This window comes from Barbus barbus (assembly GCF_936440315.1).
Source record: "Barbus barbus genome assembly, chromosome: 4".
NCBI classification, from domain to species: domain Eukaryota; kingdom Metazoa; phylum Chordata; class Actinopteri; order Cypriniformes; family Cyprinidae; genus Barbus; species Barbus barbus.
Window position 1 is genome coordinate 37,265,746 of NC_136732.1, and position 26,965 is coordinate 37,292,710.

The 26,965-nt window shown below is 34.7% G+C and overlaps 1 protein-coding gene across 1 annotated transcript in view; it reads right to left on the reverse strand.

The window, feature by feature from the left end:
• LOC306868623 (RNA binding protein fox-1 homolog 3-like) overlaps positions 1–26,965 on the reverse strand; it is a gene marked incomplete at its 3' end in the record, with an annotated part of 234,628 nt that overhangs the window by 4,999 nt on the left and 202,664 nt on the right. The window contains exons 12-16 of the mRNA XM_079414881.1: positions 25,683–25,741; positions 23,818–23,896; positions 10,528–10,706; positions 6,465–6,535; positions 5,952–6,176 (exon numbers count right to left, since the gene is read on the reverse strand). Of these exons, the coding sequence (XP_079271007.1) occupies positions 5,952–6,176; positions 6,465–6,535; positions 10,528–10,706; positions 23,818–23,896; positions 25,683–25,741 (613 nt within the window). The remainder of the gene's footprint in view (positions 1–5,951; positions 6,177–6,464; positions 6,536–10,527; positions 10,707–23,817; positions 23,897–25,682; positions 25,742–26,965) is intronic.

Sequence of the window (26,965 nt, forward strand, 5' to 3'; positions counted from 1 at the left end):
TTTTTTTAAGTGAACTTTAAATCATACTCTAAGTATACTACTATGTCCCTATTAGGTATTAATTTGTATAGGCTATATTTTGTTATATGAATATCTGAACTTTTTCTATTCTTTTTTGAAACACCTGAATGTGGGTAAGTTTCATAAATCAAAAAATAAAGAAATAAACAACATTTTGAACAAAAAGCTGAAAAAAAAGTCTATGAATTGGATTCAGAATGATCATCAAAACATACATGGAGTCGATCAACACCCCAAAGCTTGACAGTCATTATTACCTCTTCATCGGTCGACATTGGTAACCATAACGTTACACAGTTTTGATGCTGTTTTATGTCTGATGATCGTGTTAGATTACATGTGGAAGCATCTGTTGTTTTGGTTTCTTCTTCACTTGTGTTTTTTAGTAATTGTTTACAGAAAATGAGTACTAGCGCCCCTTACCATATAACAATGAAAACTTGGATTCTAGGAGCATAAGTATAGCTCAAATATATTTAGATTTTTTCTAAGCATGTCAAGTATACAAATGTAATTTTAAGTATATTTCTGAGAAGTACATGAAGCCCATTTCTGAGAAATACATAAAAAGCAGACTAAAAGTATACTTTCCTATTTTAAGTTTAAAAGAAGTATACAAATAGCACACTTGAATAAACTTCTTTTCCGTAAGGGTGGTCATACTGTAACGAAACTGCTGGACACAGAAGGTAGGGTGAATCACACAGTGTTTATTAATGAAGTGAGCAGCACACAGGAGCAGTGAAGAGTCTTCAGACTTGGTGAGTATCAATCCGTGAGATTAACGTGAGGTGAAAGTCACAGTAACAGTTCGGCTCTCTATCTTGACAGATCCTAGAGATTGGCAGCGTCAGAGCGGCAGAGACACACGAGGATTCAAACAAGCCATCGGGGACAGACGAGGAGGATGACTGGAAGAGGACAAGGCAGAAGGTAAGTAAGGACAGGTAAGTATTCACAGGTATCTATACTCAGCTTTTAGGGAAGCAGAGACGGTCCATGTAGCAATCCTGACAGACAGTGTAGTGCTGTAACGTCACTTCAAGATCGGACGAAGTAGTGAGCTGAGGGAAGTGCTTTTATGAGTGTGGTGATTGGAGATTGATGAGGTGCAGGTGCGGGTGATGATTGGAGATAAACAGGTGACAGTGATGAGTGACGGGGAAGACGCGCCATTCTGTTACACATACACAAGGTCGACTTTTTATTAACAATCAAAAATAAAACAAAACACTACCCTAAAGGGAAGAACACGTTCCATGACAGACAACGATCCACGACAGAGAGCACAGGTAAAGTAACGAAGGACATTAGGAGAGGAACAAGGGAGAATAGGGTTCCACTTTATTTTGACATGCTATTATAAGTCATAGAATGTCAACTAATTCTCATTTATTTGCATCTACATGTCTACTAACTCTCAGAGTAGACTGTTAGGTTAGGTTTTAGGGTTAGTAGAATAAGTTGACATACACTTGTAAAGTTTCTTGTAGTAAATATGCTGTGGACCCATCAAAATAAAGTGTTAGAAGATATTAAGCAGTCTACTAATACTCTAATGACTGCTAGTTGGCAAGTAGTTGTAAAGTTACTTACTGTTGGTAGAATTTCTAAAGTGGACTATCAAAATAAAGTGTTACCGGGAATAGCCTTATTTGGATGGTAATTGTTTCTCATGTGGACGTCTGCAAAAATAAATTTAAATGTCACCTTAGTGATAAAACTCATGGATTTGAATGGCGATATATTCACAGAAGTGAATTCTATCAAAAGTTCAATTGCTTTTTTCTATTGCTTTTTAGGCAGACCAAACTTACCTTTTAAACTTTTTGTCATCCTAACTAGTGCCCTGCATTTCAGCCCATGCCTGACGGCCCCGACTTTTTTACGCCCCTAGGGCCAGGCTTCGGGTCAATTTTCATATCATAGGTCAGACGCGGGCCGGGCCTCGGACTGTTTTAGGCTTCTCCTTATTTTTCTATTTTAAACAGCCATAAATTAGGGATGAAAAAAAAGGCCCAGCAAAAGTAATTACCATGAATGTGTCAAGGGGAAATAGTAAGGAAACATTTGAATTAATTGATTATGATTATGATTATTATGAAAGTAGGGATACAGCGAAATGAGCATTCTTGGCCAAAGGCCGAATACTGAACAAGGTCCCCCCCGACCCCCCCTCCCCGTACGCCTATTTTGCCAAATTGTTTTCTCCACTGCATAAATTAAATAGCCAAAATGTGCTTTTTATTGTTTTGTCCTGCTTTTAAATTTACTTAACACTGAACACTTTTTTTTAGCATTCTATCAAACATTATCCAAACAAAGCACAATTTAACTTAAAATTAATAAGTTAGTAAAATAATATTTTTTTTGCCCATTTTTCAGACCCCGTTCTTGAATCAGGCATTTATTTTTTTTTACTGTACAAATAAATGCAGCATGGCTGAGCAGAAGAGACTTCTTTTAAAACATTAGATTACAGATCCCAATTTGAACACTATCGGTGAATGTTATAATAAATGTATTAATACAGTTGTTGTAGGGTAGTTATTATTATCATTATTATTGTCTTACTTTTTTATTTTATTTTACAGAACATTTTTTTTTTTTTTTACATTTTTGTAAAGTGATTCTGTTCCAGACGAGACGGCAGAAAGCAAATTATGTTTGTTGTTTTTATTTTATAAAAGCACGTTTTGTTGATATTGTGAGGGCACACAAATAAAAGTACACCCTTTACAAATGATGTATTACTCTTATGAGTAAAAATGACAGTGTATTTGAAGTAGTTTCCACTGAAAAAAATAAATAAATGCAAGTAATCGCACTTGCGCCTCCATGTCCTGCAAAGCATGCTTTAGCTTCTACTCTCCACACAAAGGATTGAATATGCTTTGTTACATGTTTTATATCTATAGATTTTATTGAAGGCAAGTCGTGATGATTTGAGATGGCTAAATTGATCAAACATAGGCTATGATCAGCTCACTGTATGCCGCTGGCCGCTTGGTCGTTACTTTAAAAAACAAAAAAGGTATATTTAACAAAAAAATGCTCCAAACTTTTTTTAAATATATATTCGGTTTAATGACATCTGTTTAACTCCGTTTAACTCTAACTTAAAAATAAATGGTCAGGAGAAATGAAAATGAGAGATGCAAATTGATGTAAATCACTTTGCTTAATTTGTTTCCTCAAGAGATGCAAATTAGACAAAATTCAGTCGTCTATACAATATTCACAGCATGTATTGTAGGATATTTGAACATAAATGGGAGTGAAACTGTTTTGCTAGACCAGTGAATTATGTGTGTGTGTGTGTTATAAAGCTCTGAGAACACACCTAAATGTAAAGAAAGCCACTAAAGAATGATGCCCCACCCACAGTGATGTTATTCTATATCTGATGCATCATTGTCATCAAAATTTTTTTTATTTGTGGACAAAAACAAAACAAACATTGACTATTTCTCAAAAGAGCTAAAGGCAGAAATTTTATATTGGAACTGAAAGTGACATGCCTTTAGAAAAGCTTAATGACTGATGTTCCTGAAGGAAACACGATGCATTAAGAGCCGGGGGGTGAAAACTTTTTGAATTTGAAGATCAAGGTAAATTGTACTTCATTTGTCTTCCAGGAAACATGCAAGTATCTTCTGTCGCGTCAGAAGGGCAGTACTAAATGGAAAAATATGATATTTCAACAAAATAAGAAAAATTTGGACATCTTCATCCTGTTCAAAAGTTTTCACCCCCCGGCTCTTAATGCATCGTGTTTCCTTCTGGAGCATCAGTGAATGTTTGAACCTTTTTTAATTGTTGTGTTTGAGTCCCTCAATCATCCTCAGTGTGAAAAGGTGGATCTCAAAATCATACAGTTACTGCTGGAAAGGGTTCAAATATGCAAAAGATGCTGGAAAACTGAAGATTCTGCAGGACCTGGAGGATTTTACTGAAGAACAGTGCTCAGTTTAATCACTTTAACAAGGGACTCATGAACAACCATCACAAAACAAAAAAAACAGTCGTAGATCATCCAGGTAACCACACACAGTATTAAGAACCAAGGGTTCCCAAACTTTTGAATGTGGTTATTTTAATAATTTCAGCTATTTTTTTGTCTTGTGGACTATATGTAAACATCTTTTATGGAAAATATCTTACTCAGGACAGTACTAAATAAAAAATAACATGCATTTTGTATGATCTCTCTTATTTTGGTAAAATTATCCACATTTTCACAGATTCTGCAAGGGGTTCCCAAACTTTCGCATACCACTGTATATATATATATATATATATATATATATATATATATGTGTGTATATAGCCTATATATTGCTAAATGTAGATCAGAAACGTCTTGTTACATCTGGTTTGAGTCATAAGTTATAGATAGATAAATAGATAGTAAGAAAAATAACTGTATTTGCAGCATTGTTTTTTTCTGCTGTATTTTAGTGAAAGTAATCTATAATTTTGCCTCTCACCGTGTTTCTGTTGTTGTTAAAATAACCACGGCAGCTCTTGAACTTGGCACCGGCGCGCATCCGGAGAGAGAATTTATTATTATTTATTTTTATTTATTTAACCTATATTGATTTTCTTAAAATTTTGTGACTTTTTCTCATTTAGGGTCATGGACATGCATACACAGTTTCAACACACTGATGTGTTATGAAATGTACATAAAGAAATTATTATAAATTTGTGATGTTCGTGGTTCAATTTGACCCGCATAGGCATCCATTCAAAAGCAATTAATTTTGGTTAGTTTTTAACAAGAACTTATTTGTTAGAGTTAATGACAGTACATTGAAGCTTTGAAAATAACAATAAATAAACTATATACCAGTTGCTGCTTCTTTTTTTCCAGAAAGATGTAGTTGTAACCTTATGATTTTATTTTAAGATTTAACATTTGGAAATGGTCTAAAGCTATTGAGTTGTAAAAATTCTGAAAATCTTTTAGAGCTCAATTTAAAAAATTAAATAAAACATATTACGCATTAATGAATAAATCAGTATGTATAAAAATATTTAATTTACAAGTGTCACGTTTGTTATTATTATTTTTATTCATATAAGCCACAGCTTGTGACCCTAAATCAAAACATATTCACGATATCCTCAAAGCACCAAAGTATGGTTAATATTAGGCAATTATTTCACAACTTTCATTATATACACATTGGAAAAAAAAAAAAAACAAGGTCCGGATGGTGGGTACGACCATATCTGTAGGATCTAGATCTGTTGTAACCTGTTTGATTTTCTCTTATTCAAGGAACTCTTAAAGACAATGACTGCACCAGGAGACTTTGCAATCAACAACAACAACAACAAAAACTTTTAATTATTTTATTTTATTTTCATGATTGTACACATGAAGCTGTTCTGACTTGTTTGTCTCTGATCTATAATGTTGTAAATGCATTATTTGGTCACACTTTTTAATGTTATAAATGCATTATTTGATCACACTGTTTTAAGGCCAATTCTTGCCATTAACAAGCCATTAACTATGACTTTTGCCTCAATAAACTCCTAATTTGCTGCTTATTAATAAGTAATAAGGCAGTTGTTAGGTTTAGGTATTGGGTAGGATTAGAGATGTAGAATATGGTCATGCAGTATGTGCTTTATTAGTACTAATTAACAGCCAATATTTTAATAATAGGGATGCTAAGAAGAAACTAGATGATAGTGAGAATTTGTCTCTACACTAAAGTGTTACCTATTACTTTAGTATTTTAATATATAGTCAAAGTTGTAGTGTGAATAAAGTGTAAAAAGGCACATGAAGCACCATTTGAGGTTCCTCAGCTCAGCGCACTGGAGAACCTCTGGAGACCTTCTAGAAACTAGTGCACAAATTAAATATTCCCCTATGTGTCATTTCCAGTGTATTTGTAATAGCACAGACTCACTGTTTTGGACGATGTCCTGCATCTTCTTCCAGACTCTGAAGGGCAGGTTGCCCAAGTAACGTGGCACATGAATCAAAGCTCCAGAAGACATCTGTGGATCCGGCTGTGATGAGATCTGGACTCTGGAAGAACATCCAGGATCAGAACTGAAGTGGCTTTGGATCAGAAGCAGAGAGACCAGAGACACCAGCAGATCATTCACCTTTCCATTGAGACTGGAATCTTCTGCAGAACAAACACACAATTTATCAACTTGTGAAGGAAATTTGGAATTAATCATAACTAACATTCCTTTTCCTTGCAGAATTACCATTCATATATGTTTTAATTAAAATGTCCCCATGATTTGAGAACAAGCTGAAGTTATCAAAAATAAATTAATTAATAAAAAAAATAATAATAATAATTTGCTTTGCCAGTAACAGAGGAGGTGGGAGGTGGCATTGCTCATATGAAGAACCAATCATATTAGAGAAAAATTATGTAGTGAGTCATGCTACCTTTGTCATGTACCTGTTTTATATAAACTGCTGTATTCCTTTTTGCTGGGGAGATTCTCTGTGATTGGTATGAGGTCCTCCTGGCTGTGATTAAAGCATATTCATAGTGTCATGATTGTAGCCTCTTCATCTCTAACTGCTGTTTAATCTGACGCGCTGTGTGCTCAGATTGACACTGAAATCAAATCACATTCACTTCAATCATCTCAATAAACACACACCAACACATCACATCATCCATTGCACAAGTGAAACGATGTCATCAAAGTAAAAAATTGTTTTTATTTTGCTCACTACATCTTTTCTATCCTTTAACTTCTATTATTTAATACAATAGTTTTGATGACATTATTATTCTAAAATGTGGATAGTCATAATAACAATGAGATGATGTTTTTTTTTATATTAGTAGTGGGTGTTTATTATTAGTTTGGCATATGACTCTTGATTTTGTTTTCTTAACTTGATGTGTTGAACGGTTTCCACACATTTTTTCTTTAATGTTTTTGCTGCATTTGAGCTACTGACATAAGGATTTCAGTGCTGTATTGTATTGTACACCCTGCAAATGAAAAAAAACAAAAAAAAACATGCAAATTTAAAATAAAAAACACCTTCAAATTAAGAAAACATCTTCATCAATTTGACAACACATGCTGCAAATACTCACAATGTGTGTGGTGGCTTCTGCCTTTTCTATGAAGAATCACTCTTGAAGTCTTGGGGTTTTGATGTCAGAAGAGAGACTTTAATATCATTAGACAATAAGGTCGAGAAAACTCTGAAGAGAGATCTCCCGAATCTTTTTTGGATCCTGCTGACCTGCACATTTATATTTATATTTTTTATCTATCTTTTTATTTTATTCTTTTTATTTTATTTTATTTTTTTCTACTTTTCTTCTCTTAATATTTGTATACTTTATAATTGCACTGTCCTTGGAGCGGACCTGACCTACATTTCACTGCTGGTTATACTCTGTATAATTGTGTATGTGACGAATAAAACTCTTGAATCTTGAATCTTGAATCCTGTTTATGTAGTTTTTCCTCTAGGGTGTGTTCAATACATTTCATACATATGCGTTTTAACTTTTTTGACTGTCTCTAGTCTGCTACCAAGATGCAGACAGGAGACCTTAAATTTATGTTCTGTGAAAGTAAGGGCCCTCATATATTTTGTGTAATGTCAAAACAGGACATGCAGCCTCCCCATATGTCTGCATGTTCCATTCATGCAGGCCTCTACACACAGGCAGATACAAGATTATATTAGTAGAATAACTTGATACATAAATGGTTATATTCACTTTGGTTATACTAGAACAATTTACATTTTGATCAATAAAACTCTTTGTCATGTGACCAAATACAGAAACGCGCTGCAAATACTCACAACACTAACAAATAAGAAAACGCGCTGCAAAAACAGAAACGCACTGCAAATAGGCACCACATTGGAAATGTTGAAAGGAACCGCAAAGTTACGAACATGGTTGGGACATGTTAATCAGTGTTTGCTGTGAAAGGTGAGATTTTTGTTTATTTTAACATCCTAATCATATGATTCCTTAGCTTTTTTTGGATATTATTAGCCTAAATAAGCAGACGAAATACACAATTACTGTAACTGTGAAAGGTTTTGTAAGATGGGTAACTTACCTTTACAAACTCCCTTACAAAAATTGACCATATGGTTTAACTATTAAAATTAGTTAATAAATACATTTAAATAAATAAAAAACAAAAAATGGTTACTATAGTTAAACCATGGTAACCATAAATTATCTATGGATTTACTACACTAACAATAATTTAACCATGGTATTTGTACTAAAAAGAGTTCATTTTCATTTTGTTGGGGGTAATTTGGGCATTGTTGGGGTCCTCCTGTTGTGGTCTGAGCAACTTGCGCGTTTCTGTATTTAGTTGCATTGTGCACATTTGCAGCATGTTTCTTTATTTGTTTGTGTTGTGAGTATTTGCAACATGTTTTTGTATTTAGTTGGTTGTGAGTATTTGCAGCACATGTGCTGTCAAACGGATGTAGATGTTTTCGTAATTTGCTGGTGGTTTTTCTATTTGCTGTTTACACAGTTTGAACTGCAGCAATCTAAAACTTTCAGTGTAAAGTCCACCCAATTGGCCCAACGACGGAATCCAGTGGCGTGAGCGAAGGTATAATGCATGTAGCTCTTTTACATGTTCTACTGCAAAGCTCACTTAATTTATCAGGATTTAGTTTCCATTTTAGTCTAGCTCCGTGTTTAATCTGACTCCAATTTCAAGTGATCATTAAATTTATGCTGTATTTCTAATTAAGAACTGATCACAAATATCGATTATGTATTCATTTAGATAGTTGATATTCTAGACATGCATACTTTCAATTATTCATTCATTAGGGACCCAGTATTGCTTAGGGCCTCGCATGGCCAGCACGGGCTTCACAATTACAAACTCGCCAGTTCTGAGTTTAGTCAGAGGATGTAGAGAGAATTAGTAACTTTAAGTCAGTTGCCAAATGTTCACTCCTTCAAAGAGTGTAGTTTTAATTAGTCACACAGCTGCATCTTGCTAAGTCAGTGATGGACAGAAATCAGAAGGTCCCTCATGATGTGCCACATGCTTTATTCTCTGGGCCTTCAGTTTGACCTATCCTGGATGCAGATTTGCGGTAATACCAGACTCCACTTAATCTACTAGTCATAATGTTTTCAGAAGAGATCAGAATAAATCAAATACAACATCTTAATTTTCAGGTAAAAATGTGTCATGCCAATTAAATAATTAAACAATGAGAATCCAATTCAGAATTAAGTTCGGTTAAAATTAAGATAACTACATAACATCAATTGCTCAAAAGTGAATCTAAAAGAGTGAGAGACGCATACCTGACAGCGACCATTGCGCAGCCTTCCTCGAGCGGTTATGTTCATGATTTCTGATTTACTTAACGTATACTGTGAGAGGGTGGCTGTGACTGGATAATGAAAGGTATCGGAGATCATTTTCAAGTGATCAGCACTCCTGCTGTTGTATCAGTCAGTGGTTAGCAGAAACGGGACAATACGGGACGCATAAATTAAACCCAATGTACGGACGTCCCAGCTAATACGGGACGGTTGGCAACCCTAACTGTACTGGACCTAAGAAACATCTACAGTACCTCAAGTTTTGAGTCAGTTGCACAATTTCACCATTAGATGTCAAGAAAGCCACACTGAAGTTCACAACACATAAACAATGCATTTATGTGCTGTAGCCTTTTCTGGTTAGTATTAGTATTTTCATTAAATAGTCAAAAATCCGTCGACAGATGTTCAGTGGTCTCTCTATTCTGTGAATTAAGCTGACAATTAGCTTTTTTTTAGCACTTGGCTTGTGTCTGGCTTTTACTGGAATTCACTGGAAAAAGTCTTAACATCGTAATTTATTTACATACATTTATACGTTCTCTGTTATCCAGCACCTCTAGCATGTGTTTGTGGAGATGTTTTAAAGTTTCTGCAAACTCTTGTTTATTGTCCATTATGGTCTATACGTCTCGGTGTAATGGCATGTGTTTCTGCAGGGCCTGATTCATTGAGATCTACGCTGCTCTTAGGTAAATGGTTGCCTAGGAGATGGACAGGTGCTTTCCATCTTACAGTCCTGAGGGGGAAGCAGGAAGACAAATGCTCTCTTCTGTTCTCACATCACCCTGAAAACAACAGAACACACTCGACCGGACGTCCAGCTCAGCACACTTGAATTCTATCAGCGAAAATTCAATTCATACAGTGCTGGGTAGATTATTACAAATTGTAGTCCGTTGCTGATTCCAAATTGCATGACAATACTAATTTTGATTACTTTTGACCCAACGCATTTTAATGTGTTTAAAAGACAAAAGCCTTCAAAAGACACCATAATGTGGTTAAATAACCCATTGAATGATAATGTGTTCATCAGTAGTTGAGGATTTTAAAATGAACATTTAAAAGATGAAATAGAAGAATTAGAATCAATGAATTCTGAATAATTTATAATATATATATATATATATATATATAGTAACGGGTTGAGGAATCACACGACAAGGAAGGCAGGTTAAAGGCCCCGAAGGGTGGCTTTATTGAGGCGGTGTGTAGTGCAGGGAAGGGCAAAAAAGGTCCTTGTGAGTGCTCCAGTGCGGTGAGTGCTCTCTTCCTCATTTCCCAGTGCTGAGTGTCCGTGTAGTGTCCAAGTGGGGCTTGTCGGTCACACGCTGGTGTCTGTGGGAGAAATGAGATGGCGAGTTAGTTCTTGGTCTCATGGAGTCCTCTCCCTGTGTGTGGGGCTTGCGTGGCTTATCTAGCCGCCGCATGATCAGCCTGTGATGAGGATGTGCAGGTGTTCCTTGCTTGTTTCCAGGGCGACGCTGATGATCCTTCGGGATGCTCGTCACTATATATATATATATGTATTATAATATTTTTTTTGTAGTTGGATTACAAGTATTTTAAAATGTAATATAATCTAATTACAAGTACTTATTTTTTGGAATCTGATTACATAATCTAGATTACATGTAATCCTAGTACTGTGTAACCTACTGCACACTAGAAGTTTACTGGTGATGGGGAACGTATAGCTACTACACTTAAAGAAAAAAAAAAAAAGTTGAGCCAATTTAAAATTAAGGCAACCAGCTTCAGCAGGTTTTCTCAACTCGTTGTTTTAAGTTTATATAACAAAAAGTTGAGAATCTCCTACAAAAATAATTTGAGAAAACTCAAAAATCTACTGAAGCTGGTTGCCTTAAAATTTTAAATTGGCTCAACTTTTTTTTATTTTTTTTTATTTTTTTACAGTGTATGTCATAAGACAGTATGGAAGTGTTTGGTTTGCCAAACTGAGTCTTGACCGGATGTGCATAACTACTTCTTTTCAAAACAATCTAATCATGTTTTCTTAAGGGCAATTCAAGGGGTTTCAAACTTTCTATGCAAAATATTATGATCCCCTTACAAATGACCCCCTTCCTAAAATATAACATTGTTTCTAAATGTTCATGTATTGAGTTATAAGACATGTTTCCAGAATTACTACATTCAAGAAAAAAATTTATTATTATTTCATTATCTGGAAATATTTAAAGCATTTATTATTTATATTTGTAAACCATATATAAACAAAAACTCCACCAAATGCTGAAGAAGACAAGTTTATTTATGTAATAATAATAATGATGGTGTTCATATCAATGGGTAGTAATAAATATGATATCATAATAATTGTGATAACTAATGTCAGAATAACAAATAGAGTTTTCATCTGAGGCTTGTAGCGATAGTAGAAGAGAAAGAAAACACAAACTGATACTGTCACAGATCTGGAGGGCTTCAGAGAGACACATTTATCTTTCAATATTTCACCTTTAAACCTTTTTTTTTTGTAAAGATAATTTATCATTTGAATGCTTACAAAAATGAGAAAGAGATAGATTTTTAAAAATCCTTACAAATAAACCTTATTGTTTTAGAACAAAATACAAGATTTTGCTGGGTTGAGGGGTAGAGGAGACGGGACTGATATTTACAGCACAGCAGAGATAGAAAAACAGCCGTTTACCACGGTAAAACCAGACAGATGCTCTCTCTCGTTCACTTCTCACACACACAGTTATTCACTTTCCTCCTTCACCCTGGGTGAAAACTTTTCAAATATATATAGACACATGAGGTGCAGTGATGTCTGATGTAAATATGAGTGTAAATGCTTCAGAATTATGATAGATTAAAAGTATGTGATCTTACCTGTTTAAGCAGAACCGGATGAATCTCTATTTTTCATGTCGAGTTTGAAGGAATTTCTGTGAAATTCTACAGAATGACTTGAAATACGGTATAATGTGCAAACTTTTAAATAAACAAACAGAAATGGGATGGAGATGTATAGAACTTTATAAATGAGTGATCCAGATTAGGGTTAAAAAAAAAAAAAAAACTAAAACCATAAAAACATTTTCAGTTCTTGAGATGAAATATACGTATAAAAAAAAGTGACTAAAACAATATAAAAATGACAAAAGCACAATAAAATTACAAAAACTTTAAAAGTAAAAAAAATAAATAACAATAATGTATAAAAAAAGTGTATAAAAACTAAAAACTAATCCAAAATATTGATCAAACTATAAAACTGACATGGCTAAACTGTTGATCTTAAGTGAGATTTTCCAAACTGATCTTTGCAAAACCCTGGGGATTTACCAGGGAACTGCAATGAAAAGCTAATAATTAATTCAAATTAAAGTCAAATTAGAACAAATATACATTTAGAAAATAAAAACAATCAAATGAACCACTTACTAAAGGAAATATTTTATTTTTTTTACCTGAATGTCACGTGACCATTAACCAACATTAGAGAACATTAGTTCAATTATTGAAATATTAACTTATAAAAAGACATCAAGGGGTTTGACTGACAAAAACGATTTGGAAACCCTGATGTAAACTGTTTAATAATCAGTAAATGTAAACCTTAAAGTGTTCTTTTATGTATAATCACACTTAGATATTTCCATTAATGTCATTTCACTTTACATATAAAGCGCCTTTACTAATGTTCTTGTTGCTAATTCAAGTTTTGCAGAAATGTAGATGCACTTATTAAGAAATTTCTCTAAAGATTTGGCAAATAAAACTGCTGAATAAAACACTAAATCACGTCTCAATTAAACTCTAAACACGCCAAGTGTTTCTGTAGGGCGTTTAGAGCTGCAAAAATACAAAGCTTAATACTAAAACAATAGTAGACTGAAAGAATATTAATGCATTAGAGTAGAAGCTGAATAATAAAGCATGATTTGATTAAGATTGGATTAAAAAAATGAATAAAATACACATCTCACACACACACATCCCCTGCTCTCAACCCCATCAGCCCCATAATAAATATGTTACGTATGTACAAATACAACTACTGTTACACTCCGAACATATATCAATACATTCTTGAAAACATGTGGATAGGGAAAATGTGCTTTAAAAATTCAAGCTGTTTCCCCAAATCAAATGTTCTGTTCGTTACTTCCCATCCCTCCCTCCTGGAGGCGTATCAAACCCCAGAAATACTTCATACAGCTGACATAATTTACCAAAGAACAGGTTAACAGTCACTGTTTGTGTAAAACATCAGTTAAATTAAGCATTTAATGTAGGTGTAGATAAACATGTGGATATATTTGTCATATAGCACTATGATAATTCAATGAATACTTTACTTTTTCATCGATCTCTATTTTTTTTTTTTTCCTAAGTTAAATACTATGCATCCGCGGTTCGGTTCATTTTGGCTGAAAGTTTGTCCCCTGGATTAAAAGTAAACATCGTAATCTCACGCTTCAGTCAAGTGAGTTTCATAGACCAGAAGTCACTGATCAGTTTTTCTCTCGGCACATGATCTGAACAGTGGGAGTATTTGTTCGGGTGAAGCGTTAGTTTCTATTTATTTGTAAATGTCAAGCCATTTTTTTTGCATAAATTGTTGCAGAAATATTATGAATAATTCACATAGATGATCATTCTGCCTGTGTTTCATAAATATGGTGCAGTAATGGTAAAAACGGACATGTGTGCACAAGTCTACAACCCTTAATTCGTTGAGGGGCATTCAAATAACTGCAAAAATGCCTTAAAATGAATTTGAATTAAAGGCTAAATTAAGTTCATTATGAATAGTTTGGAATCTAAGATGCTTTTGAGAGAAGTCTCTTCTGCTCACAAAGGCTGCATTTCTTTGATTAAGAATACAGTAAAAACAGTAAAAACTTTAAATATCATTCCACTTGAATAACTCTTTTCTATTTCAATATAATGTAGTTTATTCCTGTGATGCAAAGCTGAATTTTCAGCAACTTTACTCCAGTCTTCAGTGTCACACGATCCTTCAGAAATCATCTGCTGCTCAAGAAACCTTACTGATTATTATCCATGTGGAAAACAATTGTGCCGCTTCTTATTTTTGTGGAAACTGAGATACATTTTACTTCTCAGGATACTTTGATGAACAAAAGTTGAAAAGAACAGCATTTGTTTGAAATTGAAATCTTTTGTAACATTATAAATATTTTTACTGTCACTTTTGTTCAATTTAATGCATCCTTGGTGAGTAAAGGTATTAATTTACTTATTAAAAAAAAAAAAAAAATCAATAACTTTTCACAGTATTATTGTTTTCAATTTTCAATATTATCTGTAGTTTTGATCAGATAAATGCAGATTTGGTAAGCAGACGAGACTAATTTAATAAACATCAACAAATCTTAATTATTCCTGAATTGTTCATATCTTCTGAATGGTAGTTCACATGGTAAATAGTCTTAGGGGCTGTTCACACAGTATTTTTCCCAGCAATGCGCTACTTTTCTGTTGTTTTTCAATGTAAACATGCACTAGACAGACATGGCCGCTGTGCTTGCATCATTTGCAGCATCTTGAATGAGCGCTGCATTTTTTGAGACGCCCTGTCAAGTTTCAACTTTTATACGCAGCACCGCTCATCAATGTCAGTTCCAGAACAGTGGACAAATCAGTTGCAAGCTTTTGGTTAGAGAAGCAAGTTGGCATGGCAACAGTTTTATTCAATGGCGACTTGGCGGAGGAAGCATTCTGCGCTGCGATTTTTTTAAAAGCACTGTCTCGTGTTTTTAGACGCAAAGCCATGTTCTGTGTGAACAGCCCTCAGTCTTAATGAAACGAGCAACAGAATAAATATCAATGTAAACTGTCCATAAAATCATTCTTATATAAATTATAAATCTTAATTAGAAATTTTGCTCCACCCCTTCTGAACCAACACCCTCACCTCGTACTCTACAGCTGGACAACACTGATCAGTAGTTGACATCTTTAGTTCAAGCGTTCTAACCAGGAAGTTGGTCAGCAGCGTGGCCAATCAGCTGAGTTATGACATCAGTCACAGGAAGTGAATGAGCGGCTCCGCCCACAAAGGATGAACTGTAAGCGGTCTGGCAACGTCTCTCCACAGGAAGCGGGTGAATGGATGACCAATGAGGATGTGAGCTGAGGCACATGATGCAGGAAGTGTGGCGAGAGTGATATCCTTTCTGGGAAGTGTTGCAAAGAAACCAATCACAGCACGCACGATGACTCCACCCACAGGAAACACATTAGTCATGCAGCCTTCGGCTTGTTTTGGCTCCTCCTCCGTTACATATCGCCTCTGATTGGTGGATGATGTTGTGGATGGGGCCGTAGCGTGAGGATCCCTGTCATATCAGCGTCAGTTTGCTGTCCGTCTCTGAGATGCACACACGTCTCTGCTCCATCCATGAACATATAGAAAAATAAAATGTTTCTGAATGCGTTTTCTTTCTTTCTCTTCCATCTGTTTGCATTCTTGTCCTTAATGTTCTCCGCTGGCACTTTTCTTCATTCTCCTCTGGTTACTCTAGATTTCCTTTTCTTATGATAGTTCTTGCTTTCCTGAAGTGCTCAGTACATATCTCGCTCTCTCTCATTGCTTTTCCTTCTGCTGTATTTACTGAAAAAGCAAAAACAAATAAGAATTTATTCAATGATGCTTGTTGGCTTCAGATGATATCATTTCAGTTTCAGGATGAAATCTACAGCAGCCCCCAAATCTTTCATGTCAACCCATATGACTTGTACACTATATTATAAATCTTACAAATTGTATGATGCGTTATGTGAGGAACAGATCCACATTAAAGTTACTCACTGTAACAAATAGTGTGAGCATAATTGACATTTCAATGTTTTCACTGAGAAGTTTATTTGTCTGTTCATCACATAAAGATATCATACATTGCAAAATAAATAAATAAACAAACAAATAAATAAATGGATGAAATAATGAAATAGAAAAATAGATACATTGAAAAATACAAAAAGGTTAAAAATAAACTAAAATAATGTAAGTGTTTTGAATAAAATTGAGTGAGGTTTATGAACAAGAAACACTGCTTTTCATGTACATTTAACTCGTTTTAAGGACGTTTAAATATTTTAACTAGAAAACGGGACACAGAATGAAAAAATTCTTTAAAAAAATCTTCCGTTCGAAAAATACAAGAATGACAGAATCAACTATTCCTTAAATCATATAACAAAATATTAAAGCAACTGTAATTTATTTTCAAGAATGACAGCAGAGGCACGTTTTGCAAGCACAAAATTTCTTAAACATCATTGCAATGTGTCTAAATACGTTTTGGAGCTGCTGTATTTTATATACATATAAGGGAAGAGACCTCAGCTCATGTAAGAGCTTTATTTTATGTAGACATATTCATGAATTAGAATGAACTTGTACATACAAACATCAAATATTTTCATATGCAAAAAGACCACGTCATATACAGTGTTGAAAATATCAAACAAAAGTACTTTTGACAAAACTCTCAGACAAAAACAAATGAAAAATAAATTACATAGAGTTTAAAGAATAAAACATTTCAGACATAAAATCCATTATACAAGTGTATTGAAACGCTTATAGAGAATCATCTGATAGTATATATACACGTATTTACAAACTTTTTTGCTTTTTGTCTTTTTATTTTTTTCTAACTCTAAGTGTCTTTAATTTTATTTTTATTTTTTCTTAAACAGCAGGTAAACATGCTGGTCTGAATGAGTCGAGACCTGAAGACTTCATAGACGTGAGTAATAATCATATCAATTCGTGTGCTTATATGTCGACTTTATGAGCCTCAGAATAATTATGTGACCCCTCATATACGTAATAATATATTAAAACAATAAGCAAATACATGTCATATGTATAGTTTTCCATATGCTAGTTCTTTGTACATTAACGTTGAGTCAAAAGAGTGGAAATAAAACAACAAATCACATCTTTCACATTCACAGAGGCTCTCTCTGGTTGAACATCAGCAGCAGCAGCCTTAACAGGTTAAAGCAGAATAAAAGTGCAAGAGATACAGAGAGGAAAACACAGAGCAGCTGTCTGCTGGAGACTTACATATACTGCAGTTCAGTGCAAAAACATGTTTTATACGGGAGTGTAAACTATTCTCTTACACTTTTATGCATTTTCCCTTCAGAGAATATGCAATTTTAAACACAACGAAAAAAGACGCGCTCAAAAAAAGTCCCTGAAGGTCATTAAAACAAAGTCATGAATGTGACAGTGACTTTAAGAGATGCAAAAATCTACAGCAGATCTGGGAAGAAAAGGAGAAGAGGAACCACATGTACTTACTTACTTACTTTACTTTTGTCATTTAGCAGACGCTTTTGTCCAAAGCGACTTACAAATAAGAAAAAGTAACTAAAACTAAAAGTTACAACTCTATAAATACTATATACCCACATATTTAAGAAAATAAAGAAATGAAATAAAATTGACACATGCATATAACAACATTTCAATAATAAACATATAAATGAAAAAACTAAAATAAAAAGCGATACTTCTATCCCTTGTCGGTGTCCCTGCCCGGTGGAGTCGCACGGTAGACGTGCTTAAAGATTCTGCTGATATGTTTGGGTGTAAACATTGTTAACTTTTACTACACTTATTTTAAGCATAAAGGCCCTTTTGTATGAGTCACATCACTCAAAGTTAAGTTTCAACATACACCTTAAGGATATAGCCCTAATTATATGAATCAAATGACATTTTACAGCGCATGGGAGCTGAATTCAGTCCAAAACATCATAACATGAGCTCAGGGATGTGATCTTGAGAGTTGAGAATACATCTTAATTATTAACAAATGTCACACTACTTAAGGTCTCTATACATGTTTTGCATTTGAGTCAGTGAGGAAAAGACTGAACTGATTCACATTTAATCATTAATGCATTCAGATTGAAGGTATGGAGGGGAAAAAGAAAGTGCAGGACCTTCTCATGACATCTGATGAGGACAAGAAACTCTCAGCAGACAGCTTCTCTCCTTTCCTGTCTCTTTAGGTTTCATTATACTTCCCTATGATTCTTTATGCCTCACTGTGTCTCAGTATGTTTTATTAAGGTAAGACACTACAGGTGAACAAAGTACAAATTTGAGCTAATATATCACCCATACATAAAGTACATTAAGAAAACTGCGTTGTCTTATAAGCTTTCAGAAAGTTTTCGTTTAAATATGCAAATGAGGTATTTTCGAATTAAATATGCATGAATTTGCAAAAATTGCAAAGAATACATTTGAACACTGAATAAAGTCAGATTAGTTTTCTTTGTTTGATTTTGTTAACATTAAAGTTAAAGGTTTTTACAGAAGGAATTTGATATCTCTTTTTATCACTATAAATCAGAAAATACCACCAACTGGCAAAAAAAAAAGAAGAGACATTTTCATCATGTTTTAGGATTAAATGTAATATATATCAGTACAAATGATATATGAACAAACCCCTCTATAAAAATCTTCAGAATACAGATATGAATAAAACTGTAAAATTTGGTGTTCTTGAGTGCTGCTAAAGTGGAGAAAAAAACTCATTTTGAAAATGGCCTTTATGTATTATAAATGAAATCTACAGACGCATATAGGTGAAGTACAATAATAAAAGAAATCGAATGATGTATGAACAAACCCCTCAGTAAAAACTTTCAGAATATATATAGGAATAAAACGGTTAAGTTTGGTATATGTAAGTGCTATTGATGAAGAAATATTGTCAACGGACAGGAAAAAAAATACACCTTTAGCATGTTTTTAGAAATAAAATGGTATATAAATCATTGGGAATGATATATGAACAAATCCCTCAGTAAAAATCTTCAGAATATAGATAGGAATGAAACTGTAAAATTTGATATATTTCAGTACTACTGAAGTGGAGAAACAAACTCATTTTGAGAAAACAACCTTTAAATATATGTATTGTAATTGAAATCTACAGACATAAATAGTTATAGTGCGAATCAAGCGAATGATGTATGAACAAACCCCTCTATGAAAACCTTCAGAATATAGAGAGGAATAAAACTGCTAAGTTTGGTGTATGTAGGTACAACTGAAGAGAGAGAGAGAGAGAGAGAGAAAGAGAAAAAACACATTTCGAGAAAAGAGATTTAAAGATATATAATGTAATTGAAATCTACAGGTGCAAATAAAATCATGTAATAAAATATGTATAGTTAAATATGTATTTTGGATGGTTTCTTTCCACTAGTCTGGAAACAAAATAGCCCCAAATCTCAAAACTGAACAGTAGTGAAAAACATTGTGTAACTGTTTCTAGTGTTCCCTACATCTCTGTATGTCCACTTAAACTCTCCATGTCTCCTTACATATTTTCTTAAACGTAATAATTTATTTATTTTTTCAGTTTATTCAGAATCTCCTTAAATCTCCCCATGTCACCTTATCATTATTATTATTTTAAAATTTCTCTGTATATCTCACTCAATCTCCCCATGTCTCCTTAATAATAAATAGTTAGACTTAAGAAAATATGTATTTTAAAATTTCTTTGCACATCTCTTTAAATCCCACCACATCTTAATAAGTTTCCTTATAATTTCATGAATCTAATTATTTGTCCTTCTTTTGAAAATCATATTGCTCTCAAAGTCTCTGTTGACTTCTAAAATTACTTTGCGATATTTCCATATAAGAATGATGGTTTAATCCTTTATATGTTAATGTACAAGCTCTCACACATCTATTCTGCATTAGTTAGCATGAGTTAAACCTGTCCACTGAGTACAGAGGTAAATCTGTTAGTGCAAACGTGAGAGGGCCGAACACATGATGTGTCCTCTCATCTCTGAAACAACATGCATAGAAACCCCTCAAATAAAACCCCAGCAACTAAACAAGAACAGCTTATTCATACAGCAAACACACAGTTTCAGACCACAGAGACTAGAGTATGCTGGCAAAATCTGGTGAAGTATATGTGTGTGTATATATATATATACTGTATATATATATATCTGAATGTCTGCTGGGGTGGTTTTGGATTCAGAGAAAGGTTGAAGAGAGTCCTGAGATAATTTTGTCTCATGTCTGAATTCACACTAGACGCATATATAGATAACAAAATGATCAATAATGAAAAACAATAATCTGAAGGACCACATGATAGTTCATGTTCTTCCCATTTTAAAACGCTTTTTGAAAGACGTTAATGTCTAAAATAAAAAAATCTGACATCAATTCCACATTTATGAGCTGCTCTTCTGATTTTCCCACTGATTTCCACAATGTCCACTTGAGAGAATGTTGTCGGGATGAGGTCATTGGGTGACCTGGAAGCATTTTAGTTTTAAATCACAATCCGTGTAGCAGAACGAGTCTAGTGGTTTTGTGTGTTAGTTTGCATAATCAGTGGTTTAGTCTCTCTAGTAGGGCGTGAAGCGGCTGTAGCCTCCTCTGTACAGGCTCGCCTGCAACATCAAAGATGACAGAGCACCAATCAGAGTCAAGCTGGTGGTCACGGCAACGATGTAATTCCTGTTTCGTAAATTTCCTTCCTTTAGAATTCTGGCATTGATATAAAGGAATAGTTCACTCAAAAAAGAAAGTGAGTTTGTTTGTAGAAAAGATTATTTTTTTTTTTTCAGTAGAACATATTTGGAGAAATATATCATTACATCACTCGCAAATGGATCCTCTGTAGTGAATGGGTGCCACCAGAATGAGACTCCAAACAGCTGATTAAAAAACATCACACTAATCCACAAAATTCTATCTCCTGTTGTCTCTCACATCGAAATCCACCCACATATTTGTTTAGAGATGTTTTGGCCTGTTTTGGTTTGTAAATAGAGCTTGACATGTACATATTTCTCTCCTGATTCAGACAAGACGACCTTTTCACTGGGAAAGCTATTTTATGGATAGAGGACTATTTTAGCCAGTTTGAAGTTAAAGCATCTTAATGATAGACTTATTTGTTACAAACATGCAGCTTTTTTTCTTCACAACACATTACGTGATGGACTGGAGTGGTGTGGATTATTGTGATATTTTTATCAGCTGTTTGGACTTTCATTCTGACGGCACCCATTCACTGCAGAGGATCCATTGATGAGCAAGTGATGTAATACTACATTTCTACAAATTAGTTTTCTTGAAGTAACAAACTCATCTAACATCTTACATGGCCTGAGGGTGAGAAAATGTTTCAATTCCTTTCAATTACAGTGTGTGTGTGTGTGTGTGTTCACTAATGCTGATGAACTCTGAGAACTGATTTAGAAAACTTCTCAAAACTTGAGTTTTATAATGATGAGATCAAGGGGTCATGCTGCCCATGAAGGGATCTGCGTTCGTTTTTGGGTATCTCATTACAAAATCACTAACTAGCAATTTCACTAGCGTTCCGTCTGCACGCATTGCGCAGAAATGGCATCGTCGACTTTGAAAGCATTATAGACCTCAAACTATGATGCATCAAATGAATTCCAATGGTGTTCAAAGGCATGTACAATTATTCTCTTTAAAGTTTAGTGTGCAGAAAGCTTGCAGGCGTGGGAGCGAGTGATGGTCTTCGAACACGCCCCATGATACTGGTCCATACACGTAATTTACTCCAGAAAGCCAACACTTTCAAAGTGTAATTCTCTCTAATTTAAGGGGGAACCCGTTCACTGGTCTGGGTGGAAGCCTTCTGCAATTTCATGATGCTGGGGAAACCAGCAAAGAGAATTTAATGCAACCTCAGAGGAACTAATTATTAAAGGAATTTTAAAACGAAAAGTTTTCCCATCTCGCGCCGCCGTGTTAATCAGTTATGATGAAAGAGCCGAAAACCAAAGTGCTCTTTCTCTGACAGATGAGGGATGATTTGATTGCTCTGTAAATCAGAGTTCTCAGGTTCTTCTGCATCAGTACTCAAACACACACACACATAAATAAATGGACAAGTTGAGTCTGTTCCAAAATCTAGTGAGCTCCCTAACTAGACAGCATTGTAAGACATAGAGACACTTCAAAAGGAACTCAAAGCCTTCTAAGATACCTTTTTTGGCCAAACTGTAATGCAGCTTCAGATGTACACTGCACTTATTTTCCTCCTCAGTATTTTTTTCTTATTTTCTAGTATGATTATCTAAACAGTCTTAAATCATATGATCAGTGGTGTTTTAGCATTATTTTTGCAATACTTAATACAGTGTTTATTGAATTAGAATTTATTTTTATATTTTAAGTTTTTGTTGTAATGCTAATAGTTTTTAAATAATTGTAATTAGCTTTTTTTGTTTGTTTTATTTTAGTTAGTTGCCAGTTCTTTAAGATTTACATTATTTAAATGTATTTCTCATACAACATTATTTTATTTTTATATTACCCTTCTATTTTAGATATCTTGATTAAATTGTGACAAAACAAGACAAAATACTAAAGGAAGAAAATTGGGTTTTTGCAATTCATCAATCGTGTGCAATCCTAGAATGCATTGCAACAAAACATCCATCCAAAATTGTGTAAGAAAATAATGTTACAATTGTAATATAATTAAATTTGACAAAATCAATAAATTAAAGAAAAAAAGTCAGTCTAATTAAAAAAGGATTATTAAAACTTTTTAAAACGTATCAAGTTCAAATTTGAAAAAGTGTGCTCTGTCTAGTTGTTGTCAATGCAAGAACAGTCCCTTTGTAAGCAATAGACAGGCGGCTCACTATGTTTTGGAACGGAGCCACTGACGGGGCTTCTCGGCTCAGTGATGGGGTCATTTTTCTCACTGTTGATGAAGAAACAAGGAAGGAAATTTGCATGGAAGCAGGAATTAAAGAAAAGCGTACAGGCACAGTCTTAATTAAATAAATGACACTTTGTTTTCTCAAACAAAGCGTCTTAATGAAAGCTTTTAGCTAGCAGCTGCACCGGGGAATTGTTTTCTACTGTTTATTTTTTTCTTTTTTATTCCGTTTTAATGTGTTTTGCTGACGTCCTTGTCATTTAGAAATTGCATGCATGCCAAAGTGCCAAACAAGAGTTTTTTTTTTTCTTTCTGATAGAGAGAGATGGTTGGAAATAAACCATCCTCTGTCATCTCCATCATTTAGTCGAGTCTGTCCCACGGCACACTGCTGCATGCGTTACATGCTCGTTAATTTAAGGGAAATAGAGACCAAACGACGCAGCGGAGAAGAGATGAGCTCTCCTCACTCTGACGGCCCATTAGTGCCTTCATCTTTGATGTTAGCTGCAAACGCTAGCTAAAAACAGACATTAATCGACTGACTTCCTCTCATCAGGGAGCGCGTCATGGAAAAACGACTCACAGAAACATACCTGGCACATATGCGGTGGACAAAATAGGTGGGAAACAGTTCTTAATACAATTCTGACAAAGTGCACATTACTTTATCTGTGTGCTGTTTCTGACTCTTCTGGGTTTATAACAGTGGTTTATCTTACCATGGTCCCCACGCTGTAGGTGGCTGCCGGGCCGATGGTGTGGTGATATGGGTCAGTAGTTGCATAGACTCTCCCATAACTGCAGAAACATCAATCAAGCAATGCTTTAACACGTATAAACACTCACTCATAACATGAAACAGCATTTACAACTTATTTTACTTCTGTAATGTGACTCAAATATCGAAATTTAAATACACTATACGCACCAAAACTATTCTCACCAACTTAGAAACTTCACCACAATTTTCAGTAAATAGAAATACCAAATTATCATGACCCGCATCACAAATGCAATGTACCGGGTGCGCTACCGAGCAAACTTGCCATGTCAGAAAAGGCATACATATGCAGCTTGTGATGCAAATATCAAAATGTCATAGTTTTTTAAACCAGGTGCTATTTTAAAAGTATATTGAGGTCAAAACATTGTATTGTGCATGAAAATAATTCTATTAATTATCAATAATCTGCCTCTGTAATTAAAATTTGTGTATATAAGAATAAAGGTTGTTGGTTCTTTACTGCCACTATTTCAGCTGGAAACTGCAGTGAATTGTATGTATATATGCATTTTTGGACTTTTGTTTTTTTCAGTGAGTAAGGCTGGAATTTTGGGGACTTTCTACAGAAAGAAACTACATCAAAACAAACAGACCTCAGATGTGAACGGGTTCGTTGGGAGTCAAATTTTGTTTGTTTGTTTGTTTCTAAGAAACAATTTCAGGTAAATGACAATAAAAGAGAAGAAGACTGAAGAAAAATTAAGCATGAGTGCAAAAGAACGCCCTCGGGCTTCGTGTCACTGGTTTGGAACTAATCCTCCACAGGAAGGACAACACGTGTCATTTCCTTTCATTTATATATTGCACATATTCCACTCTTTTCTGCTTCTTCTCCACATACAGCTTGCAAATTAAGGTCTGCAGAGAGCAGATAAGAAAACACTGCAAACGAACGGCGAGCGAGAGAGAAAAGGCCAGCTTTACTGTAAGAGATATATATGCTTTATTATCTCTGTGTGTTTGTGTGTGTGTGTGAAACTGGACGTTAAGTGTGCTGACTCAGTCCTGGATTGGGAAGAAACCTGCTTTGAAAGCACAACACTGACTTCGGCACAGCGCAAAACATCATTTCATTAATATGTGTAATCAGTATTATTGTTTTGTTTTCCAGTAAAAATAGCTAAACATCAAGTTTTGAAATAAAAATTAAGTTTATTTATCTTCCTCATTAGTAAATTGCTGCCTCACTCAGACTCCCTATACAAACTCTGGCTGTATTTTATTTTCTTCTCATGCGAAATAAATTAGATGGGAAGCTTAAATGAAAATTGGAAAGTTCATGTTGTAGAGAAAAAAGTTTAAGCACTAAAATGACTAGAACTGAAATAAATGTAAACTAAAGCTAAGAAATATTTAAAAAGCATCAGAACAATAGAAATGACAAAAAACACAGAAAATCTGAAAAAAGCTAATTATATTAATAGACACTAATAAATTCTCAAAATAGTAATAACTATATTAACACAATACTGTTTTCAGGTCAGTTTAAATAGAAAAAATAAAAACATTGAAATAGTAAAACATGTACCATGCTATGGAGAATGAGCAGTGACATTAAAAAATAAAACAAAATAGATCCATGTAATAAATTAAAAACAATTATTATTAAATTGAACAGTTTATGCCATTAAATAGCAATACTTTTTTGTAATAAATGGTTATATACTAAAACAAACAAAAATGGAAATAAATACAAACTGAAGCTAAATAGAAAAAACAAACTGAAATTGTAAAGAGATCTGAAAAACTTTTTTGTTAATATCATGTTATGCAACACTGCATGTGTGAATGAACTTGTACCTGTCACTGTACGCTGTAGCCGTTGCAGGCTGAGCATATCTGTACGCCGCATATCCACCCTAAAAACACAAAAAAACAACAAAAAAAATCAACAAAACGACAACAGAACTAAAATTTATCTATCCCACCCCAACAGATTTACAACATACCTACCATGAAATACTGCATCATTTGATGCATCAATTTCTAAGGCCTCTAAATAACTAACATGATCAAAATGTTGCTGTTAAACCTGTTGCTTTGTCTAAAGGTTTAATAAACTTTTCTATTATCTCACATGTCAGACTGTACGGGGTTAATTCTGCAGCCTATATCTGTATAGCATCCTCAGAAGTGTGCATATGATGCCTTCAGATACCATCTTTATAGGTTTTGAAACACATCTGTCTAGGTTCTTGTTGGTTTCTCCTGAAAACGGAGCAGATTCTGTTGATTTGCCGCTTGTATCATAATCAGCAGAGACTCTGAGGTGGAGTCGAGCTCATTTGTCTGTAGGCAGATGGCTAATAACACACATTAATCAGAGCATCAGAACGAGAACAGCCACTGTTTTACATTCTCGGCCCGACAAACACAGAATGCCCATGAGCGACTGCGATGCGCCACTGGGGGGCGCTGCAACACGCGATAACGCTGCTGATCTATATTTGAGATGCTGAGTGTGGAAGGCTTACATTGGTAATGTGTGCCGCATTTAAATCGGGCACGGAAAGTTTATTGAGTGGAGAATTTGAGACAGTCAGCACAGAACGGCTTGTGCGTTACTGAAACGAGCACACGGAGACTCTCCATTGCTACGGGAAGAGCTGGGTTTCCCATCACTCGGAAAACAATTTGAATCGGAAGAAGTTTGGGAGTGAAAGTGAAATGAAATCAGGTTAGAGGTTGAGCGGGGGATTGCGAGGTCATGTGACCCCTCCCCTGGGGACAGGAAGTGAGGAGGAGCAGGCGTGGCGAACTTCCTGCGGGACCGCACTGATTGGAGCCCCTGCCTGCGAACACACGGGGTAATAAATCAGACTGTCAGCACCTCCGGCCCAATACACAGAACATGCCTTTATCAGGACACTGAGAGCCCCGACGCTAAATATAACAGACCACACCGCTGAAGATGAGAGAACAGACAATGAGAGAAGAGAGAGAGAGAGAATATGAGGGAAGAACGAGAAGAGCCACGGGGAGAGAGGATCAGAAGAGAAGAGAAGAAGAGAGGAGAAAAGATGGAAAGACAAATGACAATAGACAGAAAACAAAAGATGAAAGTTATAGAAGTGAAACTTGAA